The sequence below is a fragment of the Eptatretus burgeri genome, chromosome 11, assembly GCF_056783735.1.
Source record: "Eptatretus burgeri isolate ZD-2024b chromosome 11, Ebu_testis_v1, whole genome shotgun sequence".
Classification (NCBI taxonomy): domain Eukaryota; kingdom Metazoa; phylum Chordata; class Myxini; order Myxiniformes; family Myxinidae; genus Eptatretus; species Eptatretus burgeri.
This window is the reverse complement of record NC_140971.1, coordinates 96877445-96898611: the sequence shown is the minus strand read 5'-3', so window position 1 is coordinate 96898611 and position 21167 is coordinate 96877445. Positions and strand designations below refer to the sequence as shown.

The window sequence follows — 21167 nt, the reverse complement described above, 5'->3', positions numbered from 1 at the left end:
ACGTCTCGAAGTATCCACCTCCATTTAATTTAGTGAGGACACAAATCATGGACCAAGGTGTGAAGTTTTGTTCTCAAAGTTTTGTCCTGAGTGCTCCTTTGAGGATCACTGAGCCCCAGACAGCTTCCAACTGTAGTTCGTTTGTAGTAATATTCTCAGGGATGGTTTTTAAGATCTCTGTAGGGTTCTTCTTCATCATACCCATTGCTTAAATGATCACTGGTACAATTTCGGATCTCTTAAACTTCTAGGATCTTTTCATTTCATTTTTGTGATCTTAGTATTTGGTCATTTTCTTGATTTCTGCGTTGTTTAGGCCAAAATCGCTGGGTACTGAAACCTCAATTAGCGTGTGTGTGTGTGTGTGTGTGTGTGTGTGTGTGTGTGTGTGTGTGTGTGTGTGTGTGTGTGTGTGTGTTTTTGGTCATTAAGCATAACATATCACTCTCTTTGCTGACCCCACCTCCTCCCCTCACATTTCTCTCCCCCCCCTCTCTCTCTCTCTCTCTCCCTCACACTCATCCCTTCCGCAGTGTATAGCAACGTTTGGTATGGCGTCGCTCTCCCCAATCCCCCCCCCTTCCTCGCTCTTCCCCCTTCCACACCCCCTACCTCCTCTCCCCTCCCTTCCCTTCCCTCTGTCCTCTCTGCCTTCCCTCTGTCCTCTCTTCCATCCTAACACTCTCTATCCCTCCTCTCTCTCTCTCTCCCCTTCCTCTTCTCTCTTCCTCCTTCTCCCCTCCCCCCCCCCCCCACCCTTCATATCTCCATCAGTGAAGCGACCGGTTCTTTTTGCTAATAGCATAATATTTCAAAGAGTTATGGACGGATTCAAATGAAACTTGGTAGACAGGTTAGGTGTGTGATGAGGACGAGCAGTTTCGATTATGGTGAAGATCCGGATATGGATTTTGAATTTTTTGAGTGATTCTTCACCATTGAGAGATTGGGCCAAAAACGACATATAGCACAATATTTCAAAAAGCCGTGATTGAGTAATGACAAAACTAGGTGGATGAGTTGGGTAGGTGACAAGAACAAGCCGATTAAATTTTGATTAAGGTCTGAATTCAGATTCAGCCTATCGGTGAGATATGAAACATAAACTGTTTAGCCTGGCCGAGGTATATGCTCTACCGAGTGCTGTTGTAGTAAATTTTGTGCTTGATATCACAATCGCATCACATCTTCTGGACATGTGCCATGTGTGCAGAATGATTTTGTGCCTGTTGAGGTGATACAACTTACAGATGATCCTTCTTCCATGCTATGCAATCCCCAAGCCTTGCATGGTAAGAAAAACTTCGAAAAAAAAATGGCATCCACACACTACATACACCAATATTATATTGGTACTGTATGGTACAATAAATGTGAAGTATGAAAAAAATAACAACTCTGCAAACAGACTTTATGAAATTGACGCATAATTACGTGTTCTGAGTTGGGGCAGCAGACCTGGACTCACGCCCCAAAGATCAATTCTTGATTTGAGTCACATAATTGTTTTATGCCATAGTATTGTTATAAAAATAGGATATTCCTACTTTTACCAAGGCAGTGACACTCCTGGTGTATATGACACACACACACACACACACACACACACACACACACACACACACACACACACACACACACACACACACCATTTGCTGCGCTGCGAACGGCAGCATCGGTCAGTCTGTATGGCTCTAGAAACCTTATCAAGCATGATCGTCAGCCCACCCCATGGGGAAAAGGATTAATCCACTGACATGTTTCTGGCTCCCTGGCTGTCATCACTTTTGAGACACCTGTTTTTTTAAATGAAAAGGTAATAAATAAATTAACAAATCAACTAGAAAGACCTTCAGAGATTTCAGACCATCGCCAGGACTCGTTTTGTCTTGTGTATTTTGTGTGGCAAATAAATGGAAGGATTTACCAAATGAAAGGTCTAAATGGTCTAGTTGTAAATGTGTAAAGGTCAAAGGTCAAATGGTCTAAAGGGTCAAAATGGTCTGTGTCTCAAGGGTCTTAAAAGGTCAAAGGGGTCTAAAGGGTGTAATTTAAGGACTAAAAGATTGGAATTGTCTGAATGGGCTTAAAGGGTCTTAAAATGTCTAAAGGTCAAATTAGGTCTACAGGGTATTAAAAGTCTAAAAGGTGTGAAGGTTTCTAAAAGGGTCTACAGGGGAGAAAGGAGTCTTAGGGTCTTAGGGGTTCAAAAGGGTCTAAGAGGATCAAAAGAGTCTTAGAGGTCTAAGTGGTGTAATGGGGTCGATAGGGTTTAGGGGTCTAAGGGGGTCGAAAGGGTCTTAAGTGTCTTTGGGGTCTTAACGAGTCACAGGGGTCTTAATGGGTCTTAGGGTTCTAAAGGGTCTTGAGGGTCTTTGGAGTCTGAAGGGTCTTTGGGTTCTGAAAGATCTAAGGGGTCTTGAAGGGTCTTAGGCATCTTAAGTATCTTAGGGGTCTAAAGGTTATTAGGGGTCTGAAGGGTATTAGGTATCTAAAGAGTCTAGAAGGTCTCATGGGTCTTAGGGTTCGAAAGGGACTAAAGGGTCTTAAGGTTCTAAAGGGTCTTATGTATTTAATACACATACATTCTGTGTGGACAGACAGACAAACAAAGGGACTCAAATGCAATACCGTACCCTCTGCTCTGGTGAGGGTAATAAAACATTATAAGAAAGCTAAGGACATGTACAGTACTTTGGCCTCAAGACCTAAGTACACAGTCAAACAAAGCTTGGCAAACTAATACACATGAACCTTGGTCCAAAGGCCATGGCTCATGGTTATACAAAAACACATGCATCCACACGCACAGGATCAGAACGCATGGTCATGCCATAAATGTTGGGGAGCACTGACTATCAACAGATGGAATGGATTCCCCCCAGAAAGTGAACTGTACATGCGGTCCAATGAGGGAGTACACGCGTCGAGCACCATGAATGAATCGTAGTAGAGACCATGTACCCCGGTGCCACCGAGCAGCAAGGCATTTTGCAGTATGGAATGTATTTACTGCAGGAAAATGTTGCCATGTGCTTTCATCCAGAATCCCCTCTGCCTGGAATAGACGGAAATGGGCTGCAGCTTCTTGCCTGAACATCATGAAGTCCTGACATTGATGCCATCGAACACGTCTCGGAACACGGATTGGGAGTCGTGGAAAAGCCGACCACTATCAATCAATACCCACGAGCTGCAGCAAAATCTACAAGTTTGACCACAGAGGTCCATCCATACCCATAAGGCAATTCGATGCCTTCACCCACTCGACCACTGTACGATGCCAAAAGACATGCGACCAAGCACTCATATTTGTAGATCATTTGACTGTTCATATCACAGGTTGTTAAAAATAATCTTTATTTACAAGCATGGACGTTCATTTTATTCTGACAGGGAACTTGACAATATTAACACTGTAGGGAACTGAGGCTTTGCAGAAAGACATGATGTACATGGTACACAGGAGAAAGCACCTTGTCGACATGAAAATGGATTTCAATGTTCGTTCATAAAAGATCCATACAAGACCCGAAGTTTATATCTTAGAGAGCTCTACTAATTGCTGAACTACTATAGTACAATATTTAACTTAAAAGGGTTAGTAAAGACATTGACTATGTATACCTCATACCTCACAAATGATTGATAAACCAACATATCAGGATCAATTGAGATCCTCCTGCTACTAAGGAATGACACCAAGAGCAAAGTAAAAGGGAGGAACCAAAGGGAGAGATGATTGGAATCAATATCACAGGCCTTGGCTTTGTCTACAAAACAAAGTATCCCACCATGATGAAAGAGAGATTCCACAAAAGTCCTTCAAATTTGCCCTCAATCTGAAACAAGAAAGTCAAGTTAGTTTCATTACCTTCGCAAACTTCGTTTGACGAAGGTATTGTATTGACCCCTGTGTATTTATTTATTGGTAAATATGTGTGCGGACAACATTGCGCAAAAACTGCAGGACCGATTTGCATTAAATTTTCAGAGATGATGTGCAGTTACTCAAGGACTCCAGGCGAAGCTTTTGGGAGCAATCGGATTAAAGGTCAAGGTCACGGTCACGAAAAGGTCAGAATCGTTTTTTCGTCATAACGCGGTCAATTTTTATCCGAACGAGATAAAACCAACACCAAAATGTTCATTACTCAATTCTACATTCTAGGCTATGCCATATGAAAGTGTGGCGTAATTACCCTAGGTAGCGGTTGGGGGTCAAAGGTCAAGGGGGTCACACAAATTCACCTTTATATCGGAAAGCGTTGTGGACAACTTAACGCAAAAAAAAACAAAATGCAGAGAGGCTTGAATTGTTTTGGATTTGTTTGGCATCATGAAAGGACAAATCCATTAGATTTTGGGAGCGATCGGATCAAAGGTCAAGGTCACAAAAAGGTCGACATCGTTTTTTCATGATGAAAACGGTTAATATGTTTCCGATTTACATCAAATTAACTCCAAAATTGTTCAGTGTTCAATTCCCCATCTTCTGAAATGACACAAGGTATAGTACTATTGCCACCCTAGGTAGCGGTTGTGGGTCAAAGGTCATGGGGGTCACGAAATGCATATTTGTATTGAGATGTGTTGTGGACAACTTAATACAAAGGTAATAAGTAGAATATATCTCTGTCTCTAAACTGTGTGTCTGTTGATGCAACAAGGGCCATAAGGGCCCTACCAAACTTAGTTACTAAGTAAAATACAACAAATTTTCATTAAGGAGACTTCGTATAGTTTGATATGCACATAGCTTTGCTCATGGTTTAGTAAAAGGAGTTTTACTTTCTTGTTTAATTAGACGCTAATTAAAATGACGTTTTTGTCCTCGCTCGGATTTGAAAACATGATCTACTTGATCCAGGTCGTGTCTGTATGGTCAGTGACATTCGACCGAATCCAACCCTACATGCTACAGAGTTCGGCACTCGGGACAACGAATCACCTAAAATTGTCATAATCGTAATAGTTCTAATTACAAAATCCTTTCACAAAATCCGGATCATGGACTTTAAATTTGCGAAATTCCCGAGCAGATTTAGTGGAATATTAGTTCCTCATTTCACTCTCATGCCATGTTCAAACTAGTGGCTGCGGCGAAGGTATGCGCTCTGCGAGTGCCCGTTCTAGTTTTTTTTGTTAAAGTATCTGAGCACGAAGCTACACATTAACTCCTCCACCTGACCACCCATCCATGTGCCAGGTCGTGGGACATCCTTCGATTTCCATCGGGAGACAGATCATATATTTCTGGTTGGCACGGAGGAGGGCACGATTCACAAGGTATCATGTCTCCTACGTCCGAAATCTCCTTCGCATGTTGAGTGCGATTTCAGGCGAAAGCTGGCATCATATTAATGTGACAAAGCAGTTTGTGGTACCACCTTAATTAATTATTTATATAATTATCAACGGTGGTATTGAATCTGTGGAATGAGTGTATTTTTGCCAGTGCTAAATGTAAATCTAATTATCATTTGGAACTGGGTGCAGTGCTCCAAAATGTACAGCAGACGGTACTTGGAATCCTTTGCTGCCCACAACATGGCCGTAGAAGCGGTGCGCTGGAACCATTTCCATCCAAACATCTTCATCTCCTGCAGTGCCGACTACACCATCAAGCTCTGGGATCAAACCTCCAGGCAGGGCAACTCACAACTTGTCTCACTGAAAAGAAACATATTCATAAAGTATCATTTTAATCACCAGAATGAGCACGGTTATCGACGACCACTGCACTGCTTCCGAAGGTCATTACAAGATATCAAGTCACATTGTATTTGTGTAATTATCTCCACAATTTTCCCCCAAAACCGGGATATATATATTTCCCACATCCTCCCCCGCCTCTCCTTCCCCCCCCCCTCGCCTCTCCACCCCTCCCCCTCTCCTCAAGTCAAGGCAGAAGTAAGTCCCTCCACACCCAGGGCCATCTTAACAACATTGTAGGCCCTGGGCTAACCAATGCACTGGGGCCCCAACCCACCCACCCACGGGAATAAAAATGTAAACGGTCAATAAAATGAAGCCTATAGATTTATTGGTACTTTCAACAAAATCAAAATCATTTATTGGTACTAGTATATTACAAATATTTATAGTATGGTTTAGTATAGTGTAGTATAGTATAGTATTTATTTATTGACAGCGTACATAGATTTAAAAAATATTGACTGGTTAACTATATTTATATGATTAATTTGTATTAGCGCTTATTTCGTAACTGTTTTGAATAAGCACCTAAAATCAATCTGGTTTAAACAAAATCAAAATATCTCGCAGCACATTTACTAGCCAAATATTAAAGTCAGACCTACTTGATTAGTGTAAGTAACACAATTGATAGTTGAAAAATCACTTGACGTCAGTCACTCTTTGTTCTTCGAAGTGTTTTCATTAAACGTTAAAACAAAAGCAAACACCAACACACAAGCTCACACCAAATCGGCAATTAAAATCCACAGCTGCAAGTCAGATTAACAACATTATAACAATACATTATTATTGCGTAAACAATACAATATTATTGCAGATTAACAACATTATAAGAAATAACATGTCAGATAGTTATGCACAAATTATTTATATTATAAATATAATTTGAAAAGGGATTTGAATCCCAGGCCTTTCCAGCAAGACGTTGAGTAATTATCCACTCTGCCAAGAGATCTCTCATGAACAATATGGCAGCATGGGGCCCCTGGGCAACTGCCCAGTGTGCCCATGCCTTAAGACGACCCAGTCCACACCCTCTCCCACCCTTCACCCCCTACCTCCCTCCTCTCCCCTGTTCACAATCTTCTCCCCCCTCCTTGTGAGTGAAACTTCAGATTATGAAGAGGGGTGGTCCAATTGTCATACATGTCTACGCCCATGGGTTTCCCAGGGGTGCCCCACTAGTATTGTAAAGTAAAGTATTGTGACTGTCCGTCCGTCCGTCACACTATCTCCTCCTAAACGGTTGTACAGAAATTCACCAAACTTGGTAGCTATGATCACCACATGGCACGGATGTACGAGAGCAGTGTCATTATTTTTGGCTCCGTTGGTCACATTTTAAAAGTTTGAATGAAAGTTGTACATGCAATCACTATTGGAGGACGTGTTAAATAAAGAACGATTTTTTGGGTTTGACCCATTATTTTGGCCACCTTTCAACTTTGTCTCAGGTGGGAAGCGTGGGGATTTGCAATAGCACTTCACTCTAGTTAGTATTACATTTGAGACTTGAGGCTGCAGCCCATTCCATGCATACTCAAAGTTTGAAGAGTTTATTATGTAACAGCTTTTGTTTTGTCTTCTTCTTTAACAGCCACCATTATCCCACCTTTCTTGTGGGGTCGGCCAGGGGAAGCTTGGCCCTAAGTCTTTACAAACCGGCTGGCCAGGCCTGATGTTTGACGAGTCAGGGCAGGAATTTGGAATTTGGCCATGGTGCTGGCGATAGCTCGCCTACTCTTCGCAAAGGACACTGTAGGATCTTTAATCTCCACCAATGAATGCAAGCAGATGGGGCGACCATTTAACGTCCATCCGAGGGACGCACATAGATTGATGCATCGCCCTGAAACACCGGGCTGACAGTATATAGCTGGGTCAGGAATCAAACTCAGGCTCGGCAGCTTAGAGTTGAGTGTGTGTACCTCTCGGCTATCCTTAATCAGCCCAACAGCTTTTGTTTTGTAATTCACCAACATGACCAATGTTCTATGGCTGAGACGATAGCTTAGGATGTAGGGGACACACCTTTGTGTCATCTAGTCCGGGTTTGGTCGTCGACCCCACTATAAACCGTTACCCTAGTGCGTCACATCATCAGGTGTGCAGTCCACCTTGCAATCTGGGGTTCTCACCTGACAGCGTTTTCTGGTGGATGCCAACAATCCCACTTGGATGCTAACAATGACAACTTGCTGAATAATTAACTTTTACCATTTGGCCAATCTCCGGCAGAATCCCGCTGTTGGTCTTCAACCTTTGGGTCCCTATTGCCAGCGTTGCTTGGGCTCCTTACTCCTCCACAGTCTTTGCAGCTGTCACCAGCGATGGAAAGGTATGCACATAGTCTGCTGAAGGTGAGCACAATGTCCATAAAAAGTGAGGCACCAATGGGACTTTGGGAGGAATAACAAGCACATTGTAAAGAGTCTTTCATCGATATGTAACAGATAATATCAACAACCCTGGGTGTCTCACTTCCCCACACCGAGTGGTATTTGGTACCTTCCTCATTTCTGGGTTATTTCAAAAGCAAGTTCAAGGAATTAGAATGATCTCCAGATCAATGATCAATGCTGTAGAATAATAATAAAAAGGGAAAAAGAATGCCAGTAACAGGGACTACTCGTCTAACTTTTCTCGAATTCATTTCCTTTATACAGGTGCTCGTATTCGACCTAGCAGTGAACAAGTATGAGGCCTTGTGCCAGCAGTCTGTGGTCACACAGAAGAAGAATAAGCTCACCCACCTGGCCTTCAGTCCGTCCAGCCCTGTGCTCGCTGTCGGAGATGATCGAGGTTACGTTACAACGCTCAAGCTTTCACCAAACCTCCGTCATAAACCCAAGGTTAACACACCTACCACATTACACCTGTGATGTTAAAGTAATGCTGAATGGTTTTACCCCCCCCCCACACACCCCCAAAAATAATGGGCATTGATAAGTCTCAAAAACAGCCCGAGATCAGTTTTCTTTGGCCTCCACAATAAGTAACCATTGATGTATGTACGATACAAAATAAAAGCTTAAAGCAAGTTTGAATGATTTTCCATGTAGAGTATTCCTTCCACATATGTGTGTCATTGGTTGATATCTCCATATGCGGGTTTCAGAAGGTTTAACAGAGCCCTCCCAGGTCTCAAAGTATCCACCACCTCCGTGTGTGTGTGTGTGTGTGTGTGTGTGTGTGTGTGTGTGTGTGTGTGTGTGTGTGTGTGTGTGTGTGTGTGTGTGTGTGTGTGTGTGTGTGTGTGTGTGTGTGTGTGTGTGTGTGTGTGTGTGTGTGTGTGTGTGTGTGTGTGTGTGCGCCTGCAAGTTGCTGTTATTGACTGCTATCTCAACACTTGGGTGGGTTTCAGGAGGCGGAACAAAGACCTGCCCACTCTTAAAGTATCCACTTTGTGGATCTGGGTGTGAGATATGTGTGCATATAATATTGTTGTGGACCCGGATTCATGGGGGTACTACTAGGTTGGGGGTATCCCCAGTTCTCCCCGTGCTCACCGGGAATTGAGGCCGTCGCACATGAATAAGTCCGTGTGACAGGTCCCTAATTGACCGTAAACACCAACAATTTAACCTCATGACCCATTGTCCTCTGTCTGACTACCGTTTAACTGTAGTACACGCAGTCTCCTTATGAGGGAATCACGCCCTCAGCGGTTGTGCTACTTTTATCTTTAATGGATCTTGATTAAGGCGGCCGAGCTTACCGCTAGCACAACGCTGGACTGATGTGAGGGCCAATCCGTTGGGGAATTATAATCTCCCAGCTAATCTACGTACAGACATTGCTGGACCAATGGAAGATTGAAAATTGAAAAGTTGGACTGGACCACTTGAAAGGGAAATGTGAAAAAGGCAATTTATTTACACCATGCAATGTGGGGTACAGGGAAGGAGGGAAGAGAATTCAAGGGCTCGAATGGAATCAAAGGGCAACTGGGGCAGTAAAAGGGGAAATGCAATAAAAGGCAATGAATGCGTGTACTGTATTTAGAAAAAGAAAAGAAAATGCACAAGTTGCAGACTTAACTTAACCTACTCCTGACCTACCAGATAACATGACAGGGTACTGTGGGGGAAAAATTTATATTAATGTATTTTAAATTGTAACAAATGGAGTTTCAGAAATGTAACTTTTATGCTGCAAATTGAATTGGCTGTCATTTCTGGCCAAAAGACTTTTGCCCTAAATGATAAGAAATGTGTTGTTCTGGAGCAGAGTGACCGAGCTGATAAATGAACCTTTGCTTAGAAAATGTACAAAGTCGCTTTTTGTCTAAAGGACACGTCTACAGTCTGGGTGAATATCCCCCACACCTCTCTCTCATGGAAGTATAAAATGTTTTGAAAGACACATTTTCTTAGTACGAGCACGTGAGGAAGTATAGTTTCTCAGTGGCTCGTACTCCTTGGAACTGACCAAGTACCAAGTTGGAATAAAACTCTCTGATGTAATGTAGAAGTGAATTGAATCGGGTTGGTCTAACTGTTAACTAAAGTAAGAATAAATGAAATAGAACCAAATAATATTGCAATCAATGGGGATTCTTAAGTTCATTGTACAAGGGTGAGAAGTGTATGGTGTATAATTAGGAAATAAATTGTTTCACAAGGAAGGACTTGTGTGGACATCAGTTTTATCAGTGTCGATAGGGTTTTTTTGTAGGGTTTATAATCAAATCGGACAAACGTTAAACTCTGTCTGAAGTCAAATAGGATTCCACAATCGACCAGTTAGAATCCTTCAGGAGGACAACGATCACAACAAGGTGGGTTAAAAAAAATCCACATCAGTTGGCGCCGAGACTCGGATTCGAACCGAGGTTGGTGCGGTGCTCGTGACCGGAGGTGCTTAATCTGCCGGAGGCAGTGCCTGGAGGAACGACAAGTGCTTGAGCGAAGGTAAGGGAGAGCGCTCTCAGCAGGTAACGCATTTCGAACAAAGAAAAGTTCATTGTCAGATAATTTTATTGAGAGAAAGAAGAGGATCCGGCGGAGGGAGTCCGTTTTAAAGTAAATAATAAGTACTGTAGTTGTTTTAGAAAAGTGCTGGAGAAGAAGAGGAGTCAGATGACAAGAAGAGGCTCGTTGAGGAGCCAGATGCGTAATTAAATGGGCATGATGAAGCGACATGCCACATGTTTGCATTGATACGGACCGGCTGTGAGAGAGACGCCGAGGACACGGCTGAGACGCCGAGATAGGGTTAAAATAGATAAACATTGTAAGTTACCTGTTTGTAAGAGTTTTAAGAGTTACTTTTTGTTCATTGAATTCACTGGAAGTTTGTTGGCAGTGAGGTTGTTATATTATATTGTGTGGAGGTTTTACAGATTTGTAAATGCAATGATTTGCACGAAACGTTTTGTAGAGTGCAAGAGATGATTAACCAGCTGGGAGCATGGTGGGTGATTTGTTCCTGAGAGTAAAAAAAAAAAAATGAAACTTGTGCGATTCCAATATTCACTGCAATGAAACGTGTTCTGTTGGGATTTTGACGATATTTTAACTCGTGCTGAGTTGAGCTGTGGGTCTGTTTGAAATGGCATGTTATACATTCTTTGCGTTGTATTTCCACGCGAAGGTCGCAAACTACACTGTGTGAGACCGCCTCCACTCGATCTGTGGCGGGTGGCATATATCTTTACACTGAGTCTTTGTTCGGGCCTTTGCTTTAGGTGTGAAATTTGATTCATATGCAGATTCAAGAGGATGAGATAGAAATGTGATTGGTATTTGTCACGTGATCACACGCGAGTCTATGAGATGCAATGCTGTCTAGTGTATGTGTTGAAGCCATGACAGAGTAATGCTAAACTGTGGGTTTTGCCTGTCAGAGTTTTTTTTCCTTTTTCTTCCCACTGGATGTGGAGAGAACTTCCTGTTCCTTGTTCCTTGGTGTTTGTGGCGCACCCTCTCTACTGAATGTTTAAAGTGAAGTCCATTGAGGGAAAAGTGTTGAAGTTTTATTTTACAACCATCGGGATTTTGAATAAATTGTGAAATAACAATTGTGAATGTGGATATACTGCATGTGATTTAAATATAGAAACGTGATTTGGAATGATTTTAATGATTTGATGATGTTTAGCACATGGGGCGATTCACAGATAATAGATGATTCCCTCGGATGGACGTTGAAATATTGTTTTATTCGTCTGCGAATGTTGAGGTTACCTGAACTTGTGCTGGGAAGGCAATGGCAAACAACCCAGTGTAACCATTTGATCGATTCAGTCAAGGTAAATTCATGATTTAATTGGATAGATGCTGAAGATTAAATTTTTCATTTCTGGATTTTAAAAGGAAATATTTTATTTTGACCAAAAAGTTGTTTAAGAGAGTTTGGATGTTTATTAGTCTGAAGTTTAAGATGCTTTTCTAAGACTGGGATAAAGATTGTGGAGGGTGAAGCTGCATGTGTAGACAGAGTGTTTGAGCTGCAATTTAAATGATATTTGACAAGTGATTTGACAATTTTTGTAAAACTGTTTAAAATGATTTATTTGTTTTGATAAAAGAAAATGGATTCGTAATTGAGAAGGTTTGAGGAAGTGAAGGATGGTTTGTGTATGTGAGTTGGAAAAATGGCAGCATGTTTGCTGTTTTGGTGAGAGAGAAGTGGACAGATGGAGAAATGTCAGAGATTTAAAATGTCGATGGAAATAGCAAATGAGATGGATGTTTTGAGTATACGTACAACTGGGATTTCTGTATATTTTAGCATGTTGTTTTGGGAAATAACAACGAAAGGGATTAAAATATTGATATGACACATAATGCAAGTTAAATGCTTCCATAACAATCTTTGTTAGTCTTGTAGAACTACATGTGCCCATGACGTTTATTGATTGGTGTTTAATTGATGCTTTGTTTGTTTCGGAGTGTCGAAAGCAGTCTTTGAAGCAATGTACGATTTCATCTAAATGAACTTTGGAATGAAATTCCACACAAAGATTGGACGATGGGAGAAGCCAGATTTGGGTGATTGAGCATTCAACACATGATTATCCCTCCCCTTCCCGAGGAGATAAGATGGAGCAATGTGGGAAAAGAAAGAAAAAACCCACTGAGGAGAAGGTTGAGCAAAGTCTTAACGTCGGCGTTGTGTGGTGCCTGCATGGAGGAATGTTCTCAGCCACACTCTCGATTGCCGCTCTGCAAATACATCATGAACTTGCTGTGGTCACTTCAATGTACGACAGGCCTGGAGTTGCACACTGCGCTCCTTCAACCCAGTGTCCGGCCCAAACTTGTACTTGCCCACATCTTCCTTCTCCTCAGCTCAAGGAGTGCTTCGATTGTGTTTCCCGTTGGGTGCCACTCTATCCACACCCTGACCTGTTTATCTTCTGACTTCGGGTAGCATGTATCCAATGTGTAACACATGCTGATGAACAGGCCATAAATTAAATGGAAACACACTCATTTTCTGACATGAGCACTCGCTGCCATTGTTGATTGAACTTGAATAATGGAAATCTTTTCTCCTTCAGGAATGGGACATGGTAATCATGTGTAAGAAAAATTATTCAAATTTTCCTTAAAAAAAAAAAAGGGGGGAGTGTGGGGGAAAAATTTATATTAATGTATTTTAAATTGTAACAAATGGAGTTTCAGAAATGTAACTTTTATGCTGCAAATTGAATTGGCTGTCATTTCTGGCCAAAAGACTTTTGCCCTAAATGATAAGAAATGTGTTGTTCTGGAGCAGAGTGACCGAGCTGATAAATGAACCTTTGCTTAGAAAATGTACAAAGTCGCTTTTTGTCTAAAGGACACGTCTACAGTCTGGGTGAATATCCCCCACACCTCTCTCTCATGGAAGTATAAAATGTTTTGAAAGACACATTTTCTTAGTACGAGCACGTGAGGAAGTATAGTTTCTCAGTGGCTCGTACTCCTTGGAACTGACCAAGTACCAAGTTGGAATAAAACTCTCTGATGTAATGTAGAAGTGAATTGAATCGGGTTGGTCTAACTGTTAACTAAAGTAAGAATAAATGAAATAGAACCAAATAATATTGCAATCAATGGGGATTCTTAAGTTCATTGTACAAGGGTGAGAAGTGTATGGTGTATAATTAGGAAATAAATTGTTTCACAAGGAAGGACTTGTGTGGACATCAGTTTTATCAGTGTCGATAGGGTTTTTTTGTAGGGTTTATAATCAAATCGGACAAACGTTAAACTCTGTCTGAAGTCAAATAGGATTCCACAATCGACCAGTTAGAATCCTTCAGGAGGACAACGATCACAACAAGGTGGGTTAAAAAAAATCCACATCAGTACCCATCAGACTCGCACACGGGAAGACAATTAGGAGGGGCAGGGTAGTCTCAGCCTACCGGCACATGGAACCATCTTCCTTCTCAGTTTCATACCACCCTCCCTGCTGCTTTCCAGAATAGCCCCGACACTGCACTCTGCAACTGAGGGTCCATGAGCTCCGTCAGAACTGGCCAGCCGGCAGCCACGAGTGGCACAGATCCCAGCCGGCGAAACAAAGCATCCGGGACCAGGGAGGAAAGGGAGAGCGATAACCAGGGACAGAGAGACAGGGAGAGAATCAGAGCGTCGGGAACAGCTTTATAGTCCAGATGGCAGGCAGGGCCGAAGAGCCGCATGTCAGATCCTCTGAGACAGCCTGGGGCCAGCTATTGGGCCACATTAAATCTTATGAGCTAGGCCCATGACAGCCATTAGGGGATGCCCCTGCAGCCCCGCCCACTCGGCTGCCCACCCAGGCATTCACTCAGTTGGCCTTTCTGGCTATCCTCAGGAGCAAAGCTCTGCACTTAACATGGGGAATCGCTACTTTTACCCCCATGCACCCAGGATGAACCCCACATGTCCAAAAATGTCCATGGCACAAAACCAAGGAATGGGGCAATTAATTGCAGGGGGGGGGGGGTTGTGTCGTGTCCTGGTCTGTTTACCTGTCATGTTCAGGTGGAAGGAGATGAACGGGGATTAGTGAAACGAAATACAGTACAATGGTAGACGGCCATCAAACGAACAGACAAACAAGGACTTGGTGGGGCTTTAAACAATAAAGGGGAATTTCGCATGGGCTTCTAAATCCATGGCTTCAGTGAAGGTTCCAGAACGCTGATGTTATTCGCACATGCCGAGAAGCCATGACAGCAAAACAACGCACGCCCTAAGTGACAACGGCACACATCATTACGTGCTGATGTTGCTATGATCCCGACAGGTCAAGAGAGAGGGCGCTAGCTACCCCATCCAACACATTTAATTACATAATAACCCCTACAGGGAAGGCGCTATTCTTTACGTACATTACGGAAATAACTCTTCTAAAATCTACGTGCTGTGTGCGTTTCAATTTCGGCAGATGGTTTATAAAGCTGTAACAATATGTATAATATATTACATATAATATTTGTATAATCGCATATCAATATGTGTGTATACAATATGAATAATGTTACGTATAATATGTGTGTGATCACAAATCAATATGTGTGTATATAATATGAATAATGTCACGTATAATATGTGTGTGATCACATATCAATATGTGTGTATATAATTAATCTATCTATAATTCCAGCTGTGTGTGTGTGTGTGTGTGTGTGTGTGTGTGTGTGTGTGTGTGTGTGTGTGTGTGTGTGTGTGTGTGTGTGTGTGTGTGTGTGACCGCTGTTTCTCGACAACCATTGGTCCGATCTAATTGAAACTTGCCAGATATATTGCTGGGGCCCTGAGTATGTGCCTTTTCAAGGTTTGATATTGTTATGGCTGTGGAAATTCGCCATACACCATAAAGGGTCCTCAGGTGAGATATATCGATAAGTTCATGTGTAGTTAGCCCAAACCCGTTGTTTAGAGGGAATATGTGTGATTCATTCGGGCTGCGACTCTTTGAGATAGTCGTTTTTCTTTTGCTGTCGTTATTTTGGTGCAAGAACAACAACGAACATCGCCACAACCAACATCTCAACGATCACGCCATTCACACCACGACGCCACCTTCCACAACGACGCTACCACCATCTTCGTCACTCGCCATTCAACGAGCACCATGTGGTCACGATCTCCGCGGCACGGATGAAAGGAGCGGAGTGGCAGCAGCAAAAGGGTGCGAAGGGGCATCTCCCACCCAAAACTCCCACATAAATATCTCCCGCCAAGATCTCCCGCCCAAAACGCCCGCGCAAATATCTCCCGCCCGAATCTTCCTTCCCTCGTCGTACTGAGTGAGAAAGGGGGAGGGGGTGGCGCGTCCTCTCCCGATTGGCGGATGCGCGGTGTGACGCGGCCGGGGGAGAGGAACGCCCCCCTTCGAGGCATTTTCTGGAAGCGTCTCGAAGGAAGGAGGAGCCAAGAACGGGGCGGGGCGCGGGGCGGAGCGAAGGGCGGAGCCCGACCCTACAAAAGGGCTGGGCGTGGAGAGCCCCTGGTCGGTTGTCCCTGAATGAGAATTGTCGAGAGTTGTTGGAGAGTCCCTGCTTATGGTTCTTTCATTCGGAGGAAGAGGTTGAGGTTCTGTTCGTTCGTTCGGGTCTGGTCGTGGTCGGGTGAAGGTCGTTGAATTGGCGCAGGTCGTCGAATTGCCACGGGTCGTCGAACCTGGTCCCTGGTGATTGTTCCTGGTCGGAAGGTCGATCGGAGCCGGTGCAGTCCCGAGATCCCGCTAGTGGGACGGAGCGCCTGCCATCCCCCCCCCCGTCCGCACCGAGATAGTGGCGAAAACCCGGCCCATTCCCCCAAAACCCCGTCCGAGCTGTCGGGCGGATGACACGTGCAGGCGCGAGGCACGAGCCCAGTGGACCACGCCGGAGGGACTCGGAGTTGCGGTCGCCAAGGGCTGGACGACGCGCTCAGGGAAGTCGCGACTTCCTTTTCTTTTGGGGTTTTGTGTAAATGTCTGTGGGTGGCACCAGTCTTGAGAAGTAGAACTGTTTTAAGTGTTGCTGTGTGAATTGCCTTATTCGGTTGTAGATCTGCGTTGGTTCTTTGCTTGTGTTTTTCTTTGCATAAACGTATACGTGTATTGCTTTTGTTCCTTTGTTTTACTGTAATATACGTGCCTTCCGTGCTTCCGTGAATAAATGTGCTTGTCCAATTGTTCCCCATTTCGCTGCGTCCTTTCCGTTGTTTGAATCTCCATCTTGCATCACGTAAGGGATTGATAGTGGGTTTTAACAGCTGGTAATTAATCTGAACCGTCAAGGTCGACGATAACTCCGCTCGGTTATCTCTGCAGCACGGAACGAACCGCTTAAGCTGTTCGTGTCCGGAGTCGACCTGTGGCGTGGTACAATCTCTCGGTAATCTACCCGCGCGAATAATTAGGTAAATCGATTATTCGGCGATCGGACCCTGTAGCGCGTGGGTAGAGTACGGACAAGGTTGTGGTGTGCTTGGAACACACCCGTGACTCGTTTTCCGCGTTGATCCAGAAAGTCACGACTGAATTGCACGTTCGGTGGGGGAAGCGGCCGCTATTGGTTACATTCGGTCATTCGCACGCCGGCGGGGTGCGAATTCACAACAATATTAATCGGACAAGTGATTCCCAAGTTATGGCCATTTATTTACCAAACCAATGACAGGACATGTTGCTGCGTAGGCATGGCCGATGGGGAAAGGGTGCCATTTAGTTACCAATGACAGGACACGTTGCTGCGTAGGCGTGGCCGTTGGGGAAGAGATCCTCAGCCGCGTTCCCCATTAAGGGTTACAACGTACGGACTTCCGGATAGTGATGACTTCCTGTATTCTAATAATTTCTCGATTTCTTATGCGCATTTATAGATAAACACAATGCCCCAATCCAGTCGTCGTTTACGAGAGCAAAGGAACGGCCTGTGTGGTTGTTTGAAAGTTGGTTTTTTTTTGCACTTTCGGCCACACACGTATGGGCACGCACGTACGGCCACGCCAGAGCAAAGGAACGGCCTGTGTGGTTGTTGTTTCTGGCACGCGGTTTGAAAGTTTTTTTTGTTTTTTTTTGCACATACGACCACGCACTTTCGGCCACACATGTACGGGCACGTACTAGTATGAATAATGTTACATATAATATGTGTGATCACATATCAATGTGTGTGTATATAATATGAATAATGTCACATATAATGTGTGTGATCACATATCAACATGTGTATATAATGTGTGTATATAATAATAGTGGGGTATGCTTACACATTGTAAGCAATGATGAACCGAACTTCCCCATTGTCTCGGGTCGCTCACCTGCATAAAAAATTTTTTTTTAATTTATTTTCATTTATTTACATTTTAATTTACAGATGTTTTCTGATGGTTCTGTGATTTTTGCCGGTGTGTCGGCTTCCATGTCCATTGGCATGCAAAATTTCAGCTTTCTCTGTCACTCAGAACGTACCGATCCTTAATACGAGTGAGCGAGTGAGTGAGTGAGTCAGTGGTTGGAATGAGCTTTATATATGCTATATGAATGCAGAAGCTAACAATGTAGGGAATGGCTTTACACTGGCACTACCAACTATTGGTAGGGCAGTATGAATGCTCAATATAATGTGTTTGGAGTAAGATTGTGAACTGGTATGACATGCCTGGATCTGAGACCAGAGAAAAATCCAGCCCTAATTGTGTTTTATCACTTGTCGTCTCCCGTCATTGTTTATATATTCTTTGTTTTTTTCTTCATATATATATATATATATATATATATATATATATATATATATATATATATATATATATATATATATATATATATATATATATATATATATACATACACACATGTGCAGTGTCTGTGTTGTCCTGTCCTGTGTTGTCACTGAACTACTCCCTAAAACTTTTGTGAAATCCTACCAAACTTCTGGGCTGCACCGACCTCTGCCATGTGTATGTCCAAAGGGTGTTTTTTTGAAATATTTTGAAAAAAAAACCCCATTTTAAAAAAAAAAAAACTTAAATCTTCAACTTCACTTGCTTATAAAAATGTATTTTCACAAATATTCCAAATTGATTTGCAAAATAAATGTTTGAATTCTGCTTGGTGTAAATCATGACAGCAGGCAGCACACAACCATCCTCATGTCATCCCCAACCTTATATTCACAATATTTTGTACCCCCATTAACCCTTCCTAAACCAATCCTTTTACTTGCAGGTTATGGTTTGCTCCCCTACTTTTCGTTCAATCCCTTGCTTGTGTTCAACAACTCCTGTTCCACAAAGCCTAATTCATTGCCCCACTGTCAGTTTATACCCTCAGTCACCTTGCTCTTCCATGAGACTCGATCTTGTAAAGAAAAAAAAAACTCAAATGAATGCACTTAACTCGTGTACAAAAAGAAACATCTGTAACTGGTTACCAGCGAATTTGTTCATACAACGGACATCTCACTTACATTAGGAAATGGTCATGAGAAGAGCAACCTGAGGAAGCTTTTGATGAAATGTTTTACAAATTGCATTGCATACAGCTTTGCAATTCAGCGTCATTCAGGGGTCGTCTATTTATTACATACATAAAATGGCAGCATTTCTGCCTTCTTCCATATCTATATTATACGATATTATATGTTTGTCTGTCTGCGTCGCCTTTTTTAAAAATCAGAGATGGCCAAACGGATCTTCGTCAACGTTTCAGAGGTACATCAGTGAGTGCCAAGGAGTGTTTTCAGGCAAAAAAGCATTTGAATTTTTTTTTTAAAGTTGGATTTTTGTGGATTTTGTTTTTTAATCACACTACAGTGCCTAAGCCTTTGTAGCCATGTGAAGGGTAGTATTAAATGATCCCCAACCCCATTCCTTAGTGGGCGTAGAGAAGTGTTTTGGGCCCCAACAAAAAAAATAGAAAAAAACAATTTCTTCAAAATGCCTACATGATAAGAACATCACTGGGCAATGCCGGGTACCCCTACTAATGCTCTTTACATCCTACTTTTCTCTTTTGTCCTATCTTCTCCCAACCTCATCTACCTTCTCTTTTCTCTTCACATACATTCCCCGACCTTTCTTTCTCTCCTGTGTTCCTCCCTCAGACATTAAAAGGACAGTCTGCAATTCTGCATGGGCCCAAGGTGGAGATGGAAAAGCTGGAAAAAGTACTCAACCTTATGTAATAGCAGGTGATCAAGCAGGTGATTTTGATTTGTAAGGATCATAGGATCGTTCAAAGAAAAGAAAGTACAGGGTCCGTCAAAAGTGGTGACTGTATGTCAAACTGCAATGTGAGGAAAAAGAAGTATGTTATACTGAATATATAAGATGGAAATGAAAGAACACACTTTGGAGTTTGTTAATTACTTATTTCATGAAAATCACATCCAGTAAATGACCATCACGGACATCCACACAAAACTGTAACCGCTGCACAACGCACTCCATCACTGATGCCAATGGTTCCAACTGAATATTAAGAATTTCTTGACAAATATTGTCCTTTAGTTCCTGGACCAAAAGTACCCAGGACCTTACAGGAACTAAAGGACAATATTTGTCGAGAAATCCTTAATATTCAGTTGGAAGTGTCAGAACAGCTGTACACACAACGACACAACAGAGTTTGCAAAGTAATCCGCTGGCACATCTGCAAACTTTGGTATTCCAGTTCCAGAAAATTTGTGGGAATATTAACCAAAAGCAAACACTGAAAACATTGAAGTACCGCTCATGTACAATCTAATGATCCCATCAGGCGTGAACATCGAAAACAAAGCACTGCGACCAGATATTATACTTAGGTGCAAAAAAAATGAGAAGAAGGCATTGCTAATTGAGGTGTTAATACCGGTGATTTTGGACTAACGATGCAGAAATCAAGAAAATGAGGCTATTAGATTTCAGGAAGGCAAACTTTGAGGGTGTGAGGAGAGAATTGGGTGATGTAGATTGGGAGACTCAAACAGAACAATCAGCAGCAGAGAAAGGGGAAACCATCAAGGACCAAATGTGTAGAGTGCAGAGTAAGTACATTCCAATGAGGTGTAAAACCAGCAGCAGAAAAATTCCAGCATGGTTGAGCAGTGAGATAAGGAACGCTATTAAGGAGAAGCAAAAGGCATTTATTAGGTTTAAAATAACAGCACTGGAGTTAGATTATATCACTATCGAAGTAAACAGAGGCAAGTTAATAAAATAACTTGACGAGCCAAAAGAGAGGATGAGAAGGACATGGCTAAGAATATTAAACATAATAGCAAGGCTTTCTTTAAGTATATCAGGGGGAAATAACAGGTTAGGACCAGTGTGGGCCCATTGAGGAATAGCACCGGGAGAGTGGTTCGTGATGAAAGTGAGATGGCAGGCTTATTAAACAGGTATTTTTCTTCAACTTTTACACAAGAACAGTCAGGAGAACTGCCAATAGCTGAGAGTATCTATCGAGGAGGTGAAGAAAGGCTTTTACAGAAGATACAGGTTGAAGTGGAGGAAATAAAGAAGCAGCTGGGAAATCTAAGAGTAGAT

The 21167-nt window shown here is 42.6% G+C and overlaps 1 protein-coding gene across 6 annotated transcripts in view; it reads left to right on the top strand.

Moving 5' to 3' along the window:
• Window positions 1–21167, top strand: part of DNAI1 (dynein axonemal intermediate chain 1) — a 106107-nt gene that overhangs the window by 64426 nt on the left and 20514 nt on the right. For 5 of the 6 annotated variants that reach the window (XR_015049608.1, XM_085847548.1, XM_085847544.1 and 2 more), the window contains 6 exons: window positions 1214–1292; window positions 5210–5289; window positions 5500–5648; window positions 7960–8059; window positions 8388–8573; window positions 19742–19840. Coding sequence is in view for 5 of the 6 variants with exons in the window: in XM_085847548.1 (XP_085703674.1) it covers window positions 1214–1292; window positions 5210–5289; window positions 5500–5648; window positions 7960–8059; window positions 8388–8573; window positions 19742–19822 (675 nt within the window). In the remaining variant the exon portion in view is untranslated. Of the gene's footprint in view, window positions 1–1213; window positions 1293–5209; window positions 5290–5499; window positions 5649–7959; window positions 8060–8387; window positions 8574–19741; window positions 19841–21167 lie in introns of those variants that run through there. The other variant, XM_085847547.1, reaches the window with a different exon arrangement.